General features: G+C 39.8%; 1 protein-coding gene across 1 annotated transcript in view; it reads left to right on the plus strand.

Moving 5' to 3' along the window:
• The window catches only part of LOC121180766 (zeta-sarcoglycan), a 141,393-nt gene that overhangs the window by 60,498 nt on the left and 58,502 nt on the right, over positions 1 to 22,393 (plus strand). Inside the window, exon 3 of the mRNA XM_041036410.1 lies at positions 16,733 to 16,820. Coding sequence (XP_040892344.1) covers positions 16,733 to 16,820 — 88 coding nt within the window. The remainder of the gene's footprint in view (positions 1 to 16,732; positions 16,821 to 22,393) is intronic.

Consider the following 22,393-nt stretch of genomic DNA (forward strand, 5'->3'; position numbering starts at 1 on the left):
GTGTGCAGCTCTATGAACTCTGTGGGGTGGGTAGTATCAACACACATCTGACTCTATGTCACCAAACTGTCCACAAAAGCTTTAGGAGTTGTCTTAAAGAATTGAACCATTATTTATCTCAGCTTTTATTATCTGAAAAAAAATATATTACAAAGAACCTTAGGGACAGTGCAAAAAATGAGGGGGGAAAAAATGAGTTGAACAGTGGATGGAAAAAGGATAGGACCAGAGAGAGATGCCTGCTTTTGAGTAAGACTCATCCAGTCCCTGGAGTGGCTACAGTCCTTCCAGCCTGCCAACCCCAGTGCTCTAGATCAGGATGCATTTCTTAAGGCGTTTTGCCAGAATTCAAGAAGCTGTTTCCCTTCATTAAAAACGAGGGTTAGGAGTTAGTAAATGTGTTAACCTCTTTTCCAGATAATCAGTCTTAAACCCTTTGTTTAGTTCTTCATCATTAATACCAGTATGCTAACATTCATATTTTTATGAGACACATTTAAGAAATGTTTCTTATTTTTGAGATGATTATGTAGTTTTGAATGTGCAGTAGTAAGTTAATTTCTTGGTTTTGTATTTAGTTGAAGTAGGTGCATACATTTTTTGCTTTTTTCTGGGTAATGAGTGGCTCTAAAAATAGCATATGATTTTGCAGACTGGAGACTCACAGTTGTTGTCAAGGTGTGGCACACTTACAGGGAGGTACTGTCTGAGGAAAGTGTCTCCGGCACTTTATTAAGCATTAAAAGGAAGAAGTATTCAGACATGTTTTCCTCCTTGATGCCACATGATGTTCTTCCTGGTAAAATCATGAAGAATTTGCCTTGACATGGAGGTGTCCTTTCTCTGGGGCCAACGCAATGACACAGTAATAGATCGGCCACTGAGAGAATCACAGTGCTGTACTCAAATGTCAGTCTGGCACAGCTGAGGAGTTAACTGAAGTAACTGAACTCCTCTCTCTTGAGATGTCGGAGTCTGGCAAGTCAGTAAAAGTTCCAATTCATAAGAGGATAACTAAAAATACCCCCTTAAAACTATAAATCCTGAAATGTGGCAACCCTTAATGATAAAATGACCAATCCCATTAAAGCCTGCCAGGCAGGTAGCAAATTTAAATTATTAATGGAACTCCAGTACAACAAACCCCCATGATTGGTTTAGGTATTAACAGCAAGTACCAGTACCACTGTGGTAGCCAGGTCAACTCAAGTCAAGTTCATTTATGTAGCCCCAACTCATAAGTCTATTCCAGACAGTTTTATAGGACCTTAACCACAAAACCAGCTCTGTACTGCAGAAGCCTGGAAGGAGGATAGATATACACGTAAGAGGCAAAACTCAGTGATATGCCATGTACAAACAGGGAGAAGAAAGAGACAAAAGGTGCTAAGGACAGCTATGAAGAAAGACAAAGAGAAATTGACCTGAGTCTCCATCAGTCTTCCATATATGAAACCTAGACAGGAACCATGAAAGCCTTAGTAACAGAGAGGAGACAGTGAAAAGGAGGGAGATGAACAGAAGACTTGAAATCCCAAGACAAGACAGACCAGCTATCCACAGCTACAGCACTCTGTTACAAAGGAGTCCCCAAATTGGAATTGTTGGTAACTGAAAGGTACATTCAGAAATACTAAATACAAAAGTCTCATGGATACCCTCTGTCCAGGCATCCCCAAAAAACTGACAACATAGTTTAGACTGGAAATATAAGACATCTTTATTTCTTATAGCAGGGCATAGCTTTGAGATGCTTTTAAGTTGTCTGATATCATCCTGAAAAAACATGGCCCTGTATAGCTCTCTAAGAGGGGGCACAGATATGCAGAGGTAAAGGACAAGAAAGTAAGGAACACAGCAGAGGGAACTAAGATTAAGGACTAAGCACTGGATGGAGATCAAAGTCAGATATAACAAGAATGTAAATAAGCAGGGGGTCTTCAGTTGCCTGGACAACTGAGAGTTGAAAATTAATTGAAGAGAAGACAGTTGAAAGAGAGTTCAAGGAAAAAGTAAAAGAAAAATGACAGAAGAGAAAGATGAAAGAAGAGTAATTTTGTACTTTTTTTCTTTGAAAAATTCTTACATCCACATGCTTCTCCTGTCCCATGCTGGTCCCACTCTGAGTCATTGTAACAATACATATCTGTTACGTCTAAACTTTGAAAATCATTTCTATTCTTCAATTTGTCCTGTCTCAACTTTCTCATACTTGTATCCCTTATCACTTTTTCCTTGTTGTGTCATATTACTGCCCTCAACCTTAACACCTACCTTTGAGCAAATCTGTGCTGCAGTCTTAAAGGTACTATTTGTAAGTTTTGCTATTGCTGCATAGCAAACATTATCATTAACAGCTATTTACTAGTCTTGACTAGTAAATAGCTGTTAATGACTAGTCTTGAAGAAATGTTCAAACATCGCTCTTGGATTTAGTTTGATGCTTGAACATCCCTTTGCTCGCCAAGAAATGTCTCCAGCGGTGGAGCTCCAGCTCTTCTTTCTATCAGTTCTTTTCCTCTAGTTAGTTAGCATGTTAACCACCCAGCCGGACCATCTCATAACTTTCTGATAGCAAGTCACCGTCGCCTCCAGTCTGCCCTGAAGAGGTTGTGCTGCTCAGGTGGCTGAAGCTCTTGGCAGGCGACAATGACCACCACCCACTCTCGGCAAGAAACCATGTTTAGCAGCAGAGAAAACTGACTTACAGCACCTTAAAGGCATTTAACTTGTTGTATTAGTCATTTTTGTCTCTTGAACTTGCTGTTCATTATATTTATTTGTAAAGCGTCCTTAAGGTCATGTGCAGTGTGTTTAAAGTCCTTCGCTTTGTCATTCGCAGAAAATAACTATTAGTAAATGGCTTATTTTGTGCCGCTCGTCTTCTGTCTGCTCTTCGAGTGCCATCAGTTCATCGTTTCTTTTCATGGGAAACAATTTCCGCGTATTCCTCTCCATGCTTGAAAACCAGTATCAGCCTACTCTTATGTCTCTCCTGCCCTGTCTTTTACATTAACCCCCAGTCCTCTTTCTGTTCTTCCATTCTCAGAAACCATTATTGTCCTCTGTTTCTCATCTACTAATCTGTGTCCTCTTTTTGGCTGGTAAATCCTTGTAAACTATGCCCATTAAGTGCCAGCTTTTACATTCAGAGAGGAAATCTTACAAATTAACACTTTAGCTGCAGACTCAGAATCTGGAATATATCATATCATTTCAGTGTCTTTCACATCTTGCCAGTCAAACCAATCATCATGGACAGATGATGATGATGTCTAAGTTATCGCTCTCATCTCTTGGCTGCTGATGTGTGATACCAGAGAGAGAAATTCAGTTGTGACCAACCTTTTCACGCTGGGAAATAATGACTCCATATTCACTGCATTTTACTGAAAACAAATTAATTCCAACAGGTTCTTTTTAGCTCCATGGGTTGAAGCCATTCTATCCTTTTTTTTTTTTTATCTCCACGTCTTATCCCTCAGACCAATTCCCACTTGTCCCTCTCATACTCTCATCTTTGTAAACCATTCCCATGTCCCATTTTATGCAATGTTTCACCATCAAGAGAGTCCACTTCATCTCTCTCATGTCCCGCCCTTGTAAACCATTCCCAGTAATTATGGAGGCAGCTACTCGACTGGGGATTTCATCACATGGCTGAGAGCTCTGCAGAGAGGCCAGCATCAGGAAATCCCTGTCACAGCAATAACAAAGCACAAGACGTACTGAACTGCCAGAAAATGAGCCAAAAAGCCTCAAGGAGCTCTGATTAAAGCCTCAGTTTGGAAACCAAACGCAAACACAAAGGTTGCCCTACTAAAAAATGTAAAAAAACAAAAAAACAACAACAACAAAAAAACAAAAACCCAAAACACACTCATATATATATATATATATATATCCAAATCAAGCAGGGGAGCCTACCCGCCTGATTTGGATTTGCATGCCTAAACAATGTAATGATTTATCATTTCACACCAAAGGAGCTAATTGTTACACTTGATTGGTTTTTGGCATAGCATGGATCCTCAAGAATCTGGTACAACACTCTGAAACTTTTAGCCCTTCCGAAAAAGTTCTGAAAAATCTTGCAAATTCTTCCGAATTCCTTCTTCAAAGTGTTTCTAAGCAGACAGAAGAATTGCACTGCATTTTTTTTCCTGTGGTATTTAACAGGATTGGATCTTTATAATAAAGTGTATTCAGAGTGTGTATTCAGTTTGAAGCAGCCACATTGCTTCTAACACGGCTCCTTTGACGTGAGAGAGCATACATTATTTAATGGTTATGACCATGGGATAACAAGCTGCTGCGGCTGAGCTGGATAAAAGACACATAAGTAAGTGTCGAGAGGAGAGACCTATGCATCTAACTGACTGGTCACTTAGGAAAACAACACATGTTAATGCACTGAGATGCTCAGAATGTCATTCTCTGAAATAACTGGTAAAACAAAGATGGGCTGTGTTGAAAGCTATATCCTTGTCAGTTCTGTTGCTATTTTCTTCTCCTTTTTATCCCTCCGTGCCAGTGACAGCCGTGGCTGGAGGCATTGTGTTTTCAGATTGTCTGTTCATCCATCTGTCCGTCCGTCCGTCCGTCCGTCCATCCCTGTGAACCCAAATATCGCAGGAAAGCTGTAAGGGAATTTCTCCAAATTTAGCACAAATGTTTACTTGAATTCAAGGATGAACTGGCTCAATTTTAGTGGTTGAAGGTCAAAGGTCAAGGTCACTGTGACCTCACAAAACACATTTTTGCTCAAACCTTGAGAATTCAACTAATTATGACAAAATTTTGCACAAATGTCTAATAGCACAAAATGATGAGGTGATAACATTTTATATCCAAAAGGTAAAAGGTCAGCTTAATTGTGATATTGTAATGTTCCAGTAATGCACTTAATACTTTTTATGAAATCCCTTTTATGAGGTTCTCACTACATACATACATTATATGAGTCTGGACAGACATGGATAAAAACTGCAACTTAACATCATTCATTCCTTATTAACTTTTCTTTATAACTACATCAGGTTTGAAAACAGTAACCTTGAGTCAACAAATGGACAGGACATTATTGTGTTATATTATGTCTCTCCTAGCTTTGATCTAGATTAGCGCTGAAACAGCCGCCTTTCGGCTAGTAATAGACCAGTAATTTAAGTGTTATTCATTTCTGCAAGCTATGATAGCTATCTGATGTGTCTTGCTTGGATGGAATGGATTGTCCTGTGTTAGTAGAGGTGACAGGGTTAAAGAGAAGAGTCTGTGTAGCTGTTACAGAAAAAAAATGGGCTTTAAACACACATATACACACACAAGCACCCATATACCCATGGGTTCAGCACAAATGAAAAAGGATCTGTTATGATCCCCTGGGGAATTGGATGGAACAGAGACCGCAAGAAAGCTACAGGAAGAAAGAGGGGAGCCAGAGCGATAAAACATATATAAGGAACAGTATCAGATGTTAAATGAATTTTGAAATATGTGATATCATACAAAAGATTGCTTGGAATCCATGACTTTCCAGTACCTGTCTCACAGCCGGTGCACCAATAGAAGCAACCGAGCACCTGTCATGTTCAAGTCATGAGTGAATGCGAAGCAAAGACAAACTCATTTTGGAAGCAGTTGCTATAAGTTGTTTTCAATAAAAGTGTTCAGGAGACTGCAAGCCTGTTTGTGTGTATCTGTGTGTGTGTGTGTGTATGTGTGTGGGTGTGTGTGTCAGCCCCTGCAGGTCTCGGAAACTGACTCTGATCAATAATCTATTAGCAGCAAGATATGTCTGCGTGGGCAAGCATACAGTAAACACACACACCAACACACATACACGCACAAATCGACACACACGAGCACATATACATTACAGACACAGATTTGAAACGCACACACACATTACATACACATATGTCTAAGACACAGTGCAGTTGCTCCTTACACACTTACACACACACAAACTCTCTCTCTCATACATGCACAAACTTCTCCAGAGTTAACTTATTCCTCTTTCACCTCGAGTATTTGTACCATAAGGGAATATTTCATGGCAAATGGAGCATTGCAACTTTATCTGCTCTGCTTTCCTCTCCTCCTCCATCCTCTCCACTTATCTTGTCTCTTCTCCTCTACTCAGCCATGCCACCGGACTCAGAACTTGAGGGAAAATGTGCTTCTTTAGATACAAATATGACCATGATGTAGCCGCAGACATTCGTCCACGCTGATTTGGTTGCATTGTGTGTGTGTGTGTGTGTGTGTGTGTGTGTGTGTGTGTGTGTGTGTGTGTGTGTGTGTGTGTGTGTGTGTGTGTCCTTAAATGTGATTCCTGTATCTAGCTGTTCAAGCTTGTTAATGTTTGAACACATGCTGCATACTTAATAATGTTGTTTAAGTGTAATGACCTTGAGTGTGAGTACATGTTTTTTGCAGATGTGTGTGTTAACGCACATGCCTACATGTATCTTTTACATCATGCATTAGTTCTGCTGGTTCTCTCTCTGTAGTCCCACAGAGCAGAATCGTGACTCAACGGCTCACTGCTTCATTGCCATAACAACACGATTGATTTCACTTTGCCTCCATGCAAGTTTAAAACAGATACAGCAGACGTATCTACATGATGTTCATGGAGTGTATTTATACTGTGAGTCACACACTGTACATGTGCTGCCACTTTTCATTGCTGGATTTGTGTTAATGAGCACTAACACTGCATACAAAACCTGGTTCTATGATGAGCGAAGTCCCCTTAGACGAGCTTTGAAGCTGACCCGCCTTGACTGAAAAAGAGAATGATGGTAACTGCTTGTGTTTTCGTATGTAAATATGTTTGTGAAGATGGTGATTTAGTGGTTTGGTGGGTAGCACTGGTGCCTCACAGCAAGAAAGTGCAGAAGATTTGAACGTGTTTGTCAGCCAGAAGTTTGTGTACTGGCCCGTGTCTGTGGGGGTTTAAAAAAAAAAAAAAACAACCTCTCCAGAAATGTGATCATGAGTGTGTTGTGCTCTAACCCTTTGTTGAGCTGGCGAGGGTATGCTCTCGCATTTGCATGGAATGGGTAGGTATTTATAAAGAACTGTAATATGTACTTGGCTCTGGAAATATCATTTTAAAGATCACATTTGTTTCAAAATTACCTAATATTTAAAATTATATAATTTATATCTGTGTATTTCATTATTTTAGCTGACCTCTGTGGTTGTGCCCTAACCTTTTCTTGCTCCTGTCTTATTTTGTGTGTGTGTGTGTGGGTGTATATGTTCTTTTACCTCTATTTTAATGAGGAGAAATTGTTTTCACAAGCATTAAAAAAAGAGTTTTTGTTTAAAACATAAGCATCCCAACAGATACTGCAGCTTGTCTTTCTGTGTGTATGCGGATAGCACAACACCAAACAATACCAGTCCAACATACATTAATAAGTGAGTCAGAGACTGCGGTAAAGTAAACAGCAATGACTACCAGGTGGGAGTCAAAGAAAGTTGTATGCAGTTGCTAACGTACACATATTTGTCTTTGTCTTTTTATTTTATATTTTCATTTTATTTATTTATTTTTTTTTTTTTGGGGGTCTACTATATTTTACTCTTATCATGTCCTGGCAGGTTTTGTTCAGCCACAGTAGAAACTCTCACAAAAAATATTTGACTAATGCTACAACAGGACTAACAGTATCCTGGGATTATGGGCTTAAGACCATTATATGAAAATGTATTCTGCAGCTTTAATCTCAAATGTTATGTAAAACTCCCTCAGATGTATTTTATCTCTTGGCCCTCGGGTTGGAGGTATCATTTGTAAACCCTAACTTGGGGGATGTTTTTTTTTTTCTCCCTCAGGAATATGAAATACATGTGTAGAAACTCTTTTCACCAGGGGAAACAGAAAAATGCTGATTTCACCACAGAATAGATGCATTTGAGGAATCTCATTAATATACTTACATTTGTACTTACTGAGAAATAATTCAGAGGTTGGGGCGAACAAGGTAAGTCGTATTGCGGTGAGAACAGCCACCCCCTGTATCACGCAACTGTGTGCAATTCAGATATTTACCTAAGCAGCCATTCACATGGCAAAACATATAAATATGTTCTGTATATATTTTAATAGTTCTTTTTCCAGTGTAACCTCAATTATACATAGAAATAAATATTTGAAATAAATAAGCCTCAATGTGTGACATCAGAAAAGTGGTTCATCTAGCTTCAGTCTTCTCTAGTATTTCTTTCCCAGTTGGCATATATTTTCCGGAGCTGTGTGACTTTGTTGACTGGTCCCTTAAGCACCATACATTATCGTGGAGAGGCAGAAACTAGAGGGCTGACGTAGCGGCTTCTGTGTATAGATCTATTTGGTGTGTCTATTTCTAAAACAAATGCTCTGCGGTTTATCCAGCTCTGCCTTCCATCTCTATCTTGCTCTCCCTCCTCTTTTCCTCTCCTCCTCATTTAAAGATTTATCGCTCCGCAAGCCTGAAGCCGGAAGGTCCCTACTTACCCCTACTTCTCCGTCCCACCCTCCAACTCTCCCTTTGTGTGGCCCTTTTCTTAGGCCCTTCCTTTGAGTCAGCCTCTTTTTACCCCAAGCCCACCACCCCACCCTCTGTTTGCCTCACCTTTTGTGTACCTATTTTCAACTTTTTCTCTGTCTCAGGTAAAGAACAATCCATTCTTTTGGTATCAGTCTAGCAGAAATAGGATTAGGCCTGGGTGGCACATTGTGAGCCTGTGACATTGCGCAGTTCATAAGTGGCTTGTCTGCAAAATTGGGATCTATATATTTTTTCCCTTTTATTGTAGATATTGTTATACAATCGTAAAATTGATTTTTGAGATTGTAGGTTTCAGCTGAATTTTACAGTGCAAAGCCTGAATCTTTAGATGAATCATAAAGAGATCGCCCGGAAGGTGTGAAAAGACAGTAAATTATTTTTCATCTAGCAGGAGAGCTGGATTAATGGTTTCGATTGTTTTAGGTTGGTGTCTGGAGACTTGTAAATAGCGCACACCTGTTCTTGTTACAGAGCAAAGTAAATATAAAAAGCATATGCTTGTGTGGGCAGAAACGCACGCTACTTGCACTGCACACGCATACACAAAGGCCAGTGAAGGTCTGCTGGAAGATGCTGAAAAACTCAAACTATGTCCTCATGCAAAAACACAATGGTTAGACACACTAAGGACAGTATTAGCCCCATGCTGACATATTTATTGATTTTAAAAAAATTAATGTTTTCAAAAGACTGGCTTTCCACTGAATCTGTTTTGTTTTGCTTGTATGCAACATTTTGGTGTGTTGCATTTCTTGTGTTCTTAACTGTTTGTTGTCGACGCTGGTGTTTTGACATAAAATGAATCGCCACTTATTTTAACAGTCGATTAATTATTTTGGTCATTTTTCAAGCAAAAGTGCCAACACATATTTGAACAAATAAAACAAACTATACATATACATCAGTGAGTACACAATGTTGTCAAAGGAAGGTAAAGGAAACTACATCCAGCTGACACGTGTTACAGCAGCAGGTGCAGCTGTGTGTACAGTGTTGTCATCCTAGTGCAGCACTGAGTGACATCTGTGGTTTCATACAGATAATATTGCATGTTTCCTTTTTCACATGCAGAGACGTTCTCTTACACTTTTGTCTGGCTTCAGTCCTCAGCAGTGCTTTGAGCTCCACCCAAAGAAACCCCCTGACCTTAATGTCCCTAACTGTAAAGCAGCTACTGAGGTAGTTAATTATACATTCAACTTGACAGTTCAGAGAGGCCGTCTGCGGCACTACTCCTACCTCATTTTGTTCATGTCTGCCTAAGATTTTGTGATTTGTTATGCAGCATCACAACACAGTTGCCAGAGTCAAGGTGAAATTAAGTCTAAGTTTACCAAGGAACCAAAAAGTGTTCACAGTTGATCCCCCACCAGAACCACTGAAATGTGACATGATAGAGACACACAAGCCAACAGTCCCTTCCTCAAACAGGGAAAAGAAAAAGGAGAAAAAAAAAAAAAAACAATTTGCATGCAACAGGTGCATGAAATCTGGCACAGCAGTCACCCTAGCTAACACTGCAGTGCTGGAGGACCTCTGATGTACAAGGCCCCAAATTTAACAATCTCAGCTCATGCTTTTTCAGCCTGCAATCTGCATGCCAAGTCTCCAACAACTCTGAGCTCAGCTAGCCAGCAAGGGCGAGGCACACACCCCTTACCAATCAGGTTGTAAAGGCTGTACCACCATTTCCGGCAGCAGCCAGATAGAGCTAATGGCGTTGCTCAGGTACGTTAATTCAATTTTACAGAAAGTTTTATATTCAGTGCAGCACTTTAATAATTGCAGTTTTGTTGTAAGACTGGCTTTCAAATGATGGTATGTATTGCATAATTTAAATTGCCAGCTCCATAAAACTCAAACCAACAGTACTGTGATTCAGTGTTTAAAGTTACTGACACAGAGGCCTAAAATAATTGCAGTAATTTAAACACGACCCTGACCTCCAGTCTTATGCGTGGGCCTTCGCATTTTGCCCCATGAAAGTTGGTACATGGACAGAAGCACAAATTCAGACACACACACTCTGACATGGCTTGACTGACTCAGCCTCATCTCAGCTTTCACTTGGAGATTTAAATGGATTAAATTGACACCAAAACCATTGACACAAGGCTTGTACAGGACATTAATGACATGTTAAATAGATGCTAAGGCCCCCGAATGCTCATGAAGACACTTGAACATATTAAAATCAAAGTACCCAGAGAGTAAGCTCTTGAACAGCACTGGTTTATGTTCTGTTGTTATATGGCCGTGGGGACTAAAAGCAACAAATTAGCACTGCACACCAACAAACACATCACTTATTTAATAGTCCTTGCTAATTAGCTGAATTAAAGTCGAAAGAGGAATGGAGGGACACCGCAGGCACTTTTATCACACACTGTTTGATTGGTATTCTGTTTTAGCTTAGACTATATGCTATCTACTCTTCTTTACTGATGAATTTAAAAAACATTCCCTGTCTGTCTCAGCTCCCCGACTCTTTAACTCAATCCCCACCCTGTCTTGCTGCTGTTGTTGTCGACAGCACCGTCTTAATACCATTTAATTGTCTATAACAGTGGGGCTCTTAACAGGTTATCAGGTAACAGATGGATAGGTAGCTTCTGCTTATTTAAGATAAGACCGGGATCATCTCTTGAGGAGTGTCTAGTTGAAATGTCTTAAAAGTCTCTAAGTCTGTGCATCATTTTTTCAAAGTACGCAGTGTTAAAACTACAAAGCTACAAAGTTAAGACCTCCCCCCTCCATCAAGGAAGACCACTGATCCTCTTCATGTTTGCATGGTATGAAAATCAGCTCAGGAGTTGGTGGGGACCAAATCAGAGCAAAATGAGAGTGAATATGAAACTTACATTGGCCAGAAAAATGCTAATTTTGTTCTGTAACAGTTGGATGTGTCAACACAAACAATTTTGCCATATCAACTTCTATGGCTGGGAGAAGATTTAGAAATATATATATGTTCATTACACAGTTTTTAAAACCTCCAGTATATAGTACTGGTGCTCATAGCCACACAATTTCTTGTTAAGCGCATGTCCGTAGATAGATAGATAGAGAGACAGACAGTCAGCCAGTCAGTCAGACAGACAATCACAGAGGTACAGTCTGGAGAGCTGAATGCTGTTATTAGGCTGATGGCAAAGATGAATCAACCAAATGTATGTTGTATGAGGCTTGAGTACACAGCTGTTGAGGCCCATACTGTATGAAGTTAGACAGCTTGTGAGACCTTGTCAGACCATAAGAGACAGACAGGAGAGCTGAAAGCTGCTATTAGAGTGATGACTAAATGCAAAATAACAATCACATCATTTATGAACCTTGAGTCCAGACCTGTTTAGAGTGACAGTCACACAGACAGTGAGTTAGTGAGAGAGGCAGTGAGACAGCCGAGCTGAAAGCTGTTATTAGGACCCATCTGTACTGGTGGCTGGAGGCTGTGATGATGATCCACCAGTTCACAGCTTATTATTACCTGAGTAATTACATTGGCTACCTCAGGCTGGAAGCCCTGTGCCTGTATTTATAATCAAAGCGAAATTAAACTATTAACTGAATTAATGGCGCTGTTGTGTAGGTTGTGTCAGCTCACAAGAGAGAGCATGATGTGTCTGCCTTTAGTGTATTTATTTGTGCCTCTTCACACGATGAGAGGAGATTTATGAGCAAGACAGTAAACGCAAAAGCCAGAGGGACAATGAAGAGAGCGGGAGAGGGAGATAAACAGAGAAGTGAGCTAAACATAAAGTAAACACAAGTGATACATGTAAGGCAGGGGTGTCCAAACTGTTCCACAAAGGGCCGTGTGGCTGCAGGTTTTTGTTCCAACCAAGCAGCAGCACACCAGACTTGACTCAGTTAATCAACTGATCTCAGTCTTCAGACAGCTGATTGGTCAAACTGTGTGCTCTTCATTGGTTGGAACAAAAAACCTGCAGCCACACGGGCCTTTGTGGAACAGTTTGGACACCTCTGATGTAAGGAAATGCAGTACCAGTTCCAGGTTTTTATTTATTTATTTATTTTTATTTAAACATTTTCTTTTTCCTATAGTTTTCATAACATCGATGATACCACTGCTAGCAAATTCAAATCCAAAGATTTGAATTTTCAGATTAATTTCTCTTTATGGTGATTGGGTTTACACAAAAATTATTTATGTTTACAAAAAATGAGCAAAATGCTGTGAAAACCTTCCAGGACAGACTGTACAAAAGTGTCCACCGTTGTCCCCATATTTAAAGGTTTCATCACTTTTCACCTCACTATGAACTAAATCAGCTTATACTACTACTTGCTATAATTTACTGTCAGTTTTGCCTGTTAATCTAATCTAATCTAAAATTATTTCTCAAAATAAAGACTTTTAAATATGATTTCAGTATACTTTGAATACAGTTTGCTATTGCTTATTGTTATTCCACTGTTAAACATTAATTGTGTATTCATAGCTTTTGGCTACCCAGGGATATTTCTGTCTGTAGACTTAAATCATATTCCTATAATGCAAATAACATAGACTAGCTGATGTAGAAATGTGTGATGTGTTTCATGTGGAAATGCTGTGGGGCCCTTTCACGTTGGATTGTTTAATCAGTGCGCTTTTGCAAAATTATTGTGTGTGAATGTGATGTTGGATGGTCTGAGGTGGACTCATCTGTAATTACCATGAGGCTGCTGTGAATTGGCCACAGCAAAATATGTTGGCACTCAGTATTAGAGTGCAGCTGTAGTCTGCCACTGGCATGAAAAGATGGCAGTGCCATTTTGCCATGTATCAGTAGTATACGTCGATTTTTATGTAAATAGCAATAAAACTAGACACCCAGTACAAACTGCCCACACACACACACACTCACTCATTTCCTAAAGTGTGCTAAAATTCAAACACCGATTGGTTTTCTCACATCAAACAATGTTAAGGATTATGTATGCATCACCCAGTGGATTCAAATCTGAGAAATGAAACGATTACCATTCTGCGGTGCAAAAATCTTTTCAGTGTAACACCAAAAGCGCAACCAACATCAAACTAAAACAAAAATGAGAAAACATCAAACCACCATCAAACATTGTGCAAACTTCACTGAAGATCAGAGCTTTAAAAAAGGACTTTCATGGAGAGAAATGAACCTTTAATGTCAAGCAAATCTATTTGAACAGATTCTTAGCACAACATATATGGAGAGTTACTGTGGTCAGCTTCATTTCAACGCCTTACTAATATTGTTTGTGTAGCCAAATAAACACATGGAATTTAATTGAGTGACAAAAAGGAGCCAAATGTCCATAAGGATAAAAAATATGTTTGTCTAAACAAAATATATTCATTATTCATCTGTGATTTTTTTAATTGGCACTTACCATCACCAGCTCTTTACTAAGTCTGTTTTCACTAATTTATCTAGTGTTACTAACCCATTCGTTCAAACAGTGGGAATTAATCACACAGCACGCTTTCTGCACTTTACCCGTCAACTGACGCAGAGCATCAAAACTCCACGTCACTTTATTTTCCACTATTGTAGCGGAGACTGCACACGTGAGAACTATCGATTTTACAACTGAGATACCAACAGTATATGCAGAGCCTGAGTGGATTTCATCGGGGTATCATGTGCCATCATGAGATCACAATGCATCACAATGCAGTCTTGTATGAACAAAGTATAATCCAAGTTATCATTAATTACAGCTTCAGTTGTGCAGTATACATTTATGTTTAATATATGTCACACCTTCAGGAGTTGTTAAAGAAAGCTTTGAACAAAGGTATATTTTTGTTCTGTATTCTGGAAAGACCATGCAGTTCAGTGTGTAATGTGAAGCATCCTTAAAGTTAAAACACTTTTTATTCTCTCTTTGGTATTAACATATGACACACTTGTAATATACACATTAAATTGCCAGTCATATACTAGCCTACTGCATATTGAATTACTTTTTATAAGTACAAATAAATACCACTTGATTAAAATCCATTTAAGGTGTATTCCAACAGTGTATCACAGTAAATAGTGCCTTCTGGTTGTATTTATTTACATTATACTATTAATGTAGAACTATAAAAGTACTACATTTTAATGTCTAATGTATTATTTTCCTCTTTCAATAGAATACAGTAAGTAATAATGTAATTACTAGTTTTATTTGTAAGTAAGAAAAGTTGAGGACAAGTCAGCGCTGGTAGAAGTGGCAGGTGGGTGGCTGTGTGTGCAATTTAAATAAGAACCTGCTTTTATTTTTTTATTATTGATTTATTTGTGGGGTTTTTTTTGTTTGTTTCGTGGTTGTTGACACCTGTGGGCCACAATTTGGCTCAAGATTTTCATTAATAAAGCCCAATAAAACCTTCCACGCAATCACCTGTTATATAAATAGGGATTAGCAGCTGTTTAATATGCAGCAAATTATTTACTGCCCTTATTTCCATGTATTTGCATATGAGTGCTTAATCAAATAAGATTTTCCATCTATGGTGACTCTTCTAAATGACAGAGTCCTGCACTAAGTGAATGGGATCAGGTCTGTTCATGCGCGCTGCCCGTTGAGCTGGAATGATTCAAAGCACATTACATCTGTCATGCTTTACAAAGCGCCCATCACTTTGAACAGAGTGGAAAGATAATATAGTGAAGCCTATCACACGCCCTGTTGAAAATAATTAATCCAGCATACAAGAGTGAGGAAACAGATGAGGGAAGCAATGCACAATAAACCGTGTGGAGCATTCATTTGTTGTTTAGCAAATTTGTTACCTGACTCTGTATGAGTGGTTGGTGCATGCACAGAGGCAGCGGCATGTGTGTGTGTGTGAACTTGCACCTGAGCACTCGCTTGAATATTATTGTGTTAGAATATGGTTTTATGCCAGTGTATAGGTGTGTATGTTACCCACATGTCGTCTCACACAAGTCCTATTTGTCACTGTCTGCATTGTGTTTATGTATGCTTTTTGTGTGTTTTTCTCTGTGTCCATAACTTAAATTTGTCCCTCACGCTTGTGCAGTGGTTTGTGTTTGTAATCAGCCTGTCCTGGGAGTCGCCTGGACACTCTGAAATAGAGCACAGACAGGTGTGACATATTAGAAATTTGGTTTCGCCTCGCATAAGCAGACCACAAAACAATGAATATCCATCCACAGCAAATAGCAAAACAGAGAGAGAGGAGGAGTGAGAGAGGGAGACTGAAAGTGAAGGGGAAGGAAGGCGGAAAAAAAAGAGGATTTTCTATTTCAACAGATCAGCGACTTTCCAATTTTAACACAATTCTCATTTGGAATTCAGACCGGAATGCAGCGAGATATTAATTTGGGGAAATCAACAGAGAAATTGGGTCACCTGTGAGCTATTCATTTCACGCCGCCAAAACAAATAAGCAATTTAAGAGAGACAGTGAGAGAGGGAGGGAAGTGAAGGGAAAGAGAATAAAAAAGAAAATGATGTAAGTGCAGGGATATTATGAAAGAGCAAAGAAGAGCGGAAGGAGAAGTTGGTTAAGAATCTGAGTAGGAAGATTTTGCAGATGTATACAGTAGAGACAGAGACAAAGATGAAGGGAGAAGGTAAGAGAGAGAGAGACAGTCAGATGTTAGATTGAGTTTGGTACTTAATGAAAATGGAAGACATGGGGTTTGCATTCATTGCAACGCACATCCACTGAATGTAAACTAATGGGTGCAGCATGTGGCTCAGTCCGACTTTAAAGATGAGAGCAGAGGTCAGGGTCACCGTTGCATTTAGCTCATTTGGGCTGAGAATAATTGCCTTTTTACACACACACACACACACCTACACACACACACTCACACACAGACAGACAACAACAAGCAAACACACTCACAGACAGGATGCTGTTCTGAATAGATTATGCAAATTAGATGCAAAGTATGTCGGACTGGCGTAAGAGAGGGCATCAAGTGTGGACTGTGAGGGCTGATACAAGCTAAGACAGTATTGGATATACAGGTTATTACAGTATTGACTGGCGCTCAGAGGGGTGAGGGCTGAGGTTACAGGAGGGGATAAAAATCAGAGTGTGAGTATGAAAGCTGTGATGGTTTATCAGTGATTTGTTTGAGAGAGTGTGGCAATTTATGGCAATTTATAATTTGCTGTTGTCTTAATCAGCTCTCTCCCTCCTCTCTCTTTAGGACAGTCCATTGATCCTTCACTCAGACAGAAATGTGACCGTCAACGCGAGGAATGATCAGGGACAACTGACTGGTCAGCTAACCGTGGGTAAGAGACACACACACACACACACCATACAAAGACATGTCCACACGTGCTACACTGCCAGTAAATATTTTTTCCTCTGAAAGGACCTCCAAACCAGATCATTTCTCCAAGACAGTCAGTTATATTGCTTTGTTTGGGTCATGAAATTAGGTCATCATTAAGACCTAATTTCAGCCCTAATTTCTCTGGAACTGGATAATAGAGTGGCCATTCAGAGATGGTGGACCTGAAGAGATTGTTAACCCGAGGATGAAAAGCCATTCATTTGGTAGGGTCATGAACTAATTGAACAAAATCTAATGTATCAATTAATGAAGCCCTTTTAAGTGGGTCTGATAAAGTATTCACAGGGACATTAAAATCTCCTATAATTACAGTATTGTGAAATTAGGTCAGCAGTTAACAAAAACAAATCACAACAACCCTGCTCAGTTATAAGACAATGAAGGATTTTGATGTAAATGACATACGGTAATAACTTGAGGCTTGAAGAGGCTGGGTGTTGTTTGAAAGCATGTCAGAGGACGGGTGCAGACATAAGGACTGTGTGTGTGAAGAAGTGGTGTTGGTGCCACATTCAATGAGCCCAGTTTAAGAGAAAGTGCTTATGACAGAGGCAACAGAGGCACCTAGATTATGGTTAGAGTTCAGAGAAGGTTAGATAAAACATGGAGTTAATTATGAACTTTTTTCCTGTCTTGTTGGGATTTATTATTGTCTTTTTTTTTTGTTTCTTCTCATTACAAAAGTTCAGTAGCCAACAGTCCGCACTAAAAAGTCTGAAGAACATTTCCTTGGGGTTGGAACACAAAGTGAAAACACAGAGGTTTCTTAGGTCTTGGTTGTCACACTGAAGTCATAGTATTAGCCATGCTGCAGTTTAATTAAGTAACCTTGGAAAATAACTGTACATCTTCAGTTTAGCTTCTAGTTTAAACAGACATGATTCTGGGAAAACAATAAGCAGTGAGTGCAGAGAGTGAAGGCTTTCTAATATAACGTCTTGGCCCTGAATTCATTCTGACTGTTAATGCAGAGACACAGTTATCTTGTCACATATCGTGATGGATTTCTTTCTTTGTCATTATTGAACTTCCAAGAAAAGCGGTGACTGGTGAAAAAGAAAGCAAAAGAATTTCATATGTGTACCTGTGGTTTCAATGTGGATTTGCAAACACTTGCTGTGTGCCCCACACTGAAAAGCCCAAAGCTGGATTCCATCAAAACACTGTGATTGACATTTTTTGTAGGCTGTAGTGAAATACTGCTGCCATCGATGATATGTTTAAGATCATGTCTTCAAGGATACCACACACTCCAGTGGTAACTGCAAAGTTTGTGCTGCTGTGGCCTTTTTAAAGGGCAAATCTGACATGATTGGAATCCCTGCTGCTTAGCTACCCAGCTCTTTAATTATGTAATTTGATAATTATAGTCTTCCATTATGTTTTGTGTCACTGTCATCTCAGTATTAGGCTATTGTGAGTTTACAATGGCAGTTGTTTACAATGAGTTTACCCTGCTTGATGACATTTTTACCCCCTAAAAGTAAATTAAGTGATTAACTATCCTTCTCTTCTGTCTGTGATTAGGTCCGTTCAGTTTGGATGAAACTCCTGTCAGATCTGGTTGATTATTTATGCCATCAGAAACATTTTCAAATTCAGCATGTGATATGGTTAGCCATAAAATCCTGCCAGTGTGTGCCTGGCTAATGCGAAATGCGGTTGCATTTGGAAATTAAACATGAAATGCATCAAATTCACTCTCACATTCCAGCCTTTCTCTACTTTCCAACTAAAAACATTCTCACATGTAGAATTAAATATTTTCTTAAAAGCTGTCTACTTTAATACTCAAAGAAACAGAGAAACATCACAAAACTAAACGAGTCAACAATAAAAACAGTAGGAAAAAATAATCCATCATCATTATGGAGAGACTGGTCTAATTGTTCCTAATAGGCTGCCATCATTAAATGCGCAAACGCATTTGTTCTTTTGGTTTCCTGTAATGAAGCCATCATTCTGCAGACCTGACTTTATGTGTTATGGGTGACGTCAGAATTCGGGATGTTGCAGATACAGAAGATCATTGCCAAGCAGCATTTACCAGATGACAGGTGAGGTGAATGTTATTTTCAGGTAGAATGATCCTCCCCACTCTCTTGCTCGTTTGATGTGAACGCAGCATATAGACGTTCCTGTAGGCTGGCCAGGCACTTCCAGTGTCTTTCTACGCACACACAGCCTTCCCTTTTTGACACTTTGAAGGATCGAAATCCCTGACAGCTCACCTCCTGCTGTTAAAACTCCCTAAAGCTGCTTTTCTCACGATGGAAAAGCACTTTAATGCTTACGTGTATCTTAGTGAGTGTGTGTCTGTGTGCCTGTCTCGGAGTCAGCAGAATCAGTCTGTTTTAAAACTAGATGGCTAGACAGCCTGCTGCAGCCAGCTTAGTCAAGCTGCTGCGGGATGACATGAAGAGGAGTTGTGTGTCCTGACTCGTGCAGTCAGACACACACTTGTTTTGGGCGAAGTCATGCACGAGTCACTGCACACTTGTTGAACTCATACACGTACACACATAAACGATTGATTCTCTTACACATATTGTCCTTGTCGCGCTCGCGTTACACACATGCCCCTACATTCTGTCACAGACTCACATTTTCACACGCCCGCAAAGCAGCCATAGCTTTGGGCTAAGATTCCCCAGACACAGGGAAACCTGCCAAGCAAGTAGGAGTTTCCATCAATAACCACTTTGTGACATACAAACACACACACACACACACACACACACACACACACACACACACACTAAAGACCTTAACTGTGGGTTGATGGGATGGAATGGGACAGAATGAATCTTCCAGAGGAGCTTCTTCTATTGGGCCCCTGGAAATCCCTTGGTCTCCTCCTGCCGTCGCCTCCTGTTACCTCCACGCTGACTCAGCAAAGCATTTAAGAGACACTAACACACACACACACACACAAAGACACACACTCTCCTGATCGCTCCCTCTCTCTCTCTTCAGTATCCTCATAGGGTTACTCAGAAATCCTGAAAGTAAGACGGTTATTTCTTCATACCAGATGCTTTCCACATCAGAAGCAGAAAGGTTCCACCTCAGTAAGCCCCTTATTAGTATTCATCACTGAAACTCACCAGAGGAGCAGCTCGCTCCAGCTTGTACAAGAGGTTCAGGATCATCACGGTCAGTGGTATGGAAAGGTGAAATGGCCACAGAACATTTGGACTAATACTTTAACATAGAATACCAGGACACAGGTGTACTGACGCCTCATTACGTATCAGATGGTAAAATATGTACTAATTTGGGCTGCACAGAAGTGGAGTGAGGAAAGGAGAGAAAGACCTCAGTCCTGTGGGAAAATCACCGCCTCTCTTGGTAAAATGAAGAAACAGCTGTCAAGATAGTGTCCTAAGGTTTTTTATGACATCAGTATGATTTATTGATCAATATAAATTAGACATAGGCCACCAAAATATCAGCTTGCAGGGAACATTGACTCTAATTGCTCTTTAAAGAGACATTTCTTTTACATGCCAGCATCAGCTGATGAATGTTGAGTTTTTAGTACTTTGATAATCTGAGTATTCCCTTGTGTTGTGTTGCTCTCCATTGTGATGGTGAAAATGACTTGTTTAGGGAGTGCTCACACCACGCTGTACTCAGTTGAATCTCATATGAGAGATAGAAACAAACACACACACACACACACACACACACCCTTCTATCTTGTGACCCCTCCCTGAGGGCCTATCTTTCGAGAGAGAGGGTCTGAGTACATGTGTTGGCCTTGGGCTTCTCGTCTCAGTTTTATTGCTCTCCCTCTCTGTTTCTTCCATCCCTCCATCCCGACCCTTCCTCACCACCCTTCCCGTTGCTGTCAGCTCGTTAATGTGAGTGAGAACCTGTCATCTTTGTCTTCTGAATGGCTGACCATAAAGATGATGAGTGAACTTGGAGTTCTGAAGCCATACCCTTTCACCTGCCTTGGCGATGATGTCCCAGCATTAAAGGCAGTGCAGTGTTGGCATACGGTGAAAGAAAACACAGCGGTCAGTGGGATCATCATTAACAGGAGATGTTCCTCTGATTGGCTGAGCAGATTTGAAAAACTGTAAAAAGAAATAACACCAAGTTTATAATAAGTCAAAATGCTACTTCTAGTTGTCTTCTTCTGTTACCCCTCCTGTTACCCCCTTTAAAAAATGATAGAGGACTAAACTGCTGTGTTTTGGAGTAACATAGTAACAGACTTGTGAACAAAGCGATGGTCATATTAATTCATTGTGTAGACGTGTCGTACAGCAGCAAACATTTTAGTTACCCCATTGTGGAGATACTGACACACACAGAAAATCAGTTTTCCCTACTAATGTTTGGAATTTGAAAACAAAATGTTTTCTCAATATTTCTAGTTCATGCTAAAAACACTGTGTATTAGCAACCCACTTGCTAATACACAGTGTTTACTGCTTTCACTTACAGTGAACAAAGCAAAAATACAGTAATAACAGATGGTTTAAACATGAGTAAAGCTGTGTACTTAAAACACCACAGACTATAATACTGACAAGTTCTTAAACTGGTCAGCTCAATTATTGTTAACTGTTTATTTCCCGTTCCCTGTCTCTTTACCTGTGTGTCTGTCCCTTGGCAGAGCTGACAGTCATTACAGTTTGTGTGAGTGCGTGTTTATGTTCGGGTTGTCTTATTGACTTTTCATTTTTCTAAGTGCATGGTGCTGATAATGAATGCTCTTTCTCCCCAAGCAGAGGATGTATTGGTAGTACTCATTACCCATGTGTGTGTGTGTGTAGCTGCAGAAGCCAAATGCATTTGGGAAAGAGTTAGAATAAGTGTGTGTGTGTGTGTATCCACATGTTCATGTGTGTTGGAAAAGTTTTATTTTGGAAAGTTCGAGTGTGTGTTAATGTGTGTGAGATTGTTGTTTGGATAGTGAGAGAGGCATTCACCCTAACCATACCAACTTTAAAAGTGACTTTCACCACTTAACCCTTTCCTCTCTCCCTTCGTTCAACACACTGCCACACCCCTCTTCCTCTTGTCCTTTTCCTCCTCTTTTGTCTTTGCTCCCTCTCTCATCCTGTCTTTGTCTATTCTGTTGTGTCATTTTTACCCCTCGCTCCCCCTTTTTTAATCATGCATGGACCTCATATCTTATTAAACCAATGACTTCTCTGCTTACCTTGTTACTTTCTTCTAAACTCTTAGGCTTACATTTCTCACTTCATTATCTTTACCTTCTTACACTAATTATGTTCCGTTTTATCTGGGCGGGATCGCTCACCTTGTTTCTCCAGCTCTCACCTGATGTAGATTAAAAAAAAAGTGGATTATCAGAGCCACACAATTAGGGGACTGAAAGGCAAAGGCCATGACGAGTTATAGATGGTTAATGATTTTTAGTAAAAATCAGGTGAATTTCTGAAAAGAAAGTCAAATTCTTTCAGGTGTTGTTGTAGTTAAGATTCTTTATAAGCGGATTTATGGATTTGTAGCTGTAGGAATGTAAAA

The sequence above is a fragment of the Toxotes jaculatrix genome, chromosome 4 (assembly GCF_017976425.1).
Source record: "Toxotes jaculatrix isolate fToxJac2 chromosome 4, fToxJac2.pri, whole genome shotgun sequence".
Lineage (NCBI taxonomy): Eukaryota > Metazoa > Chordata > Actinopteri > Toxotidae > Toxotes > Toxotes jaculatrix.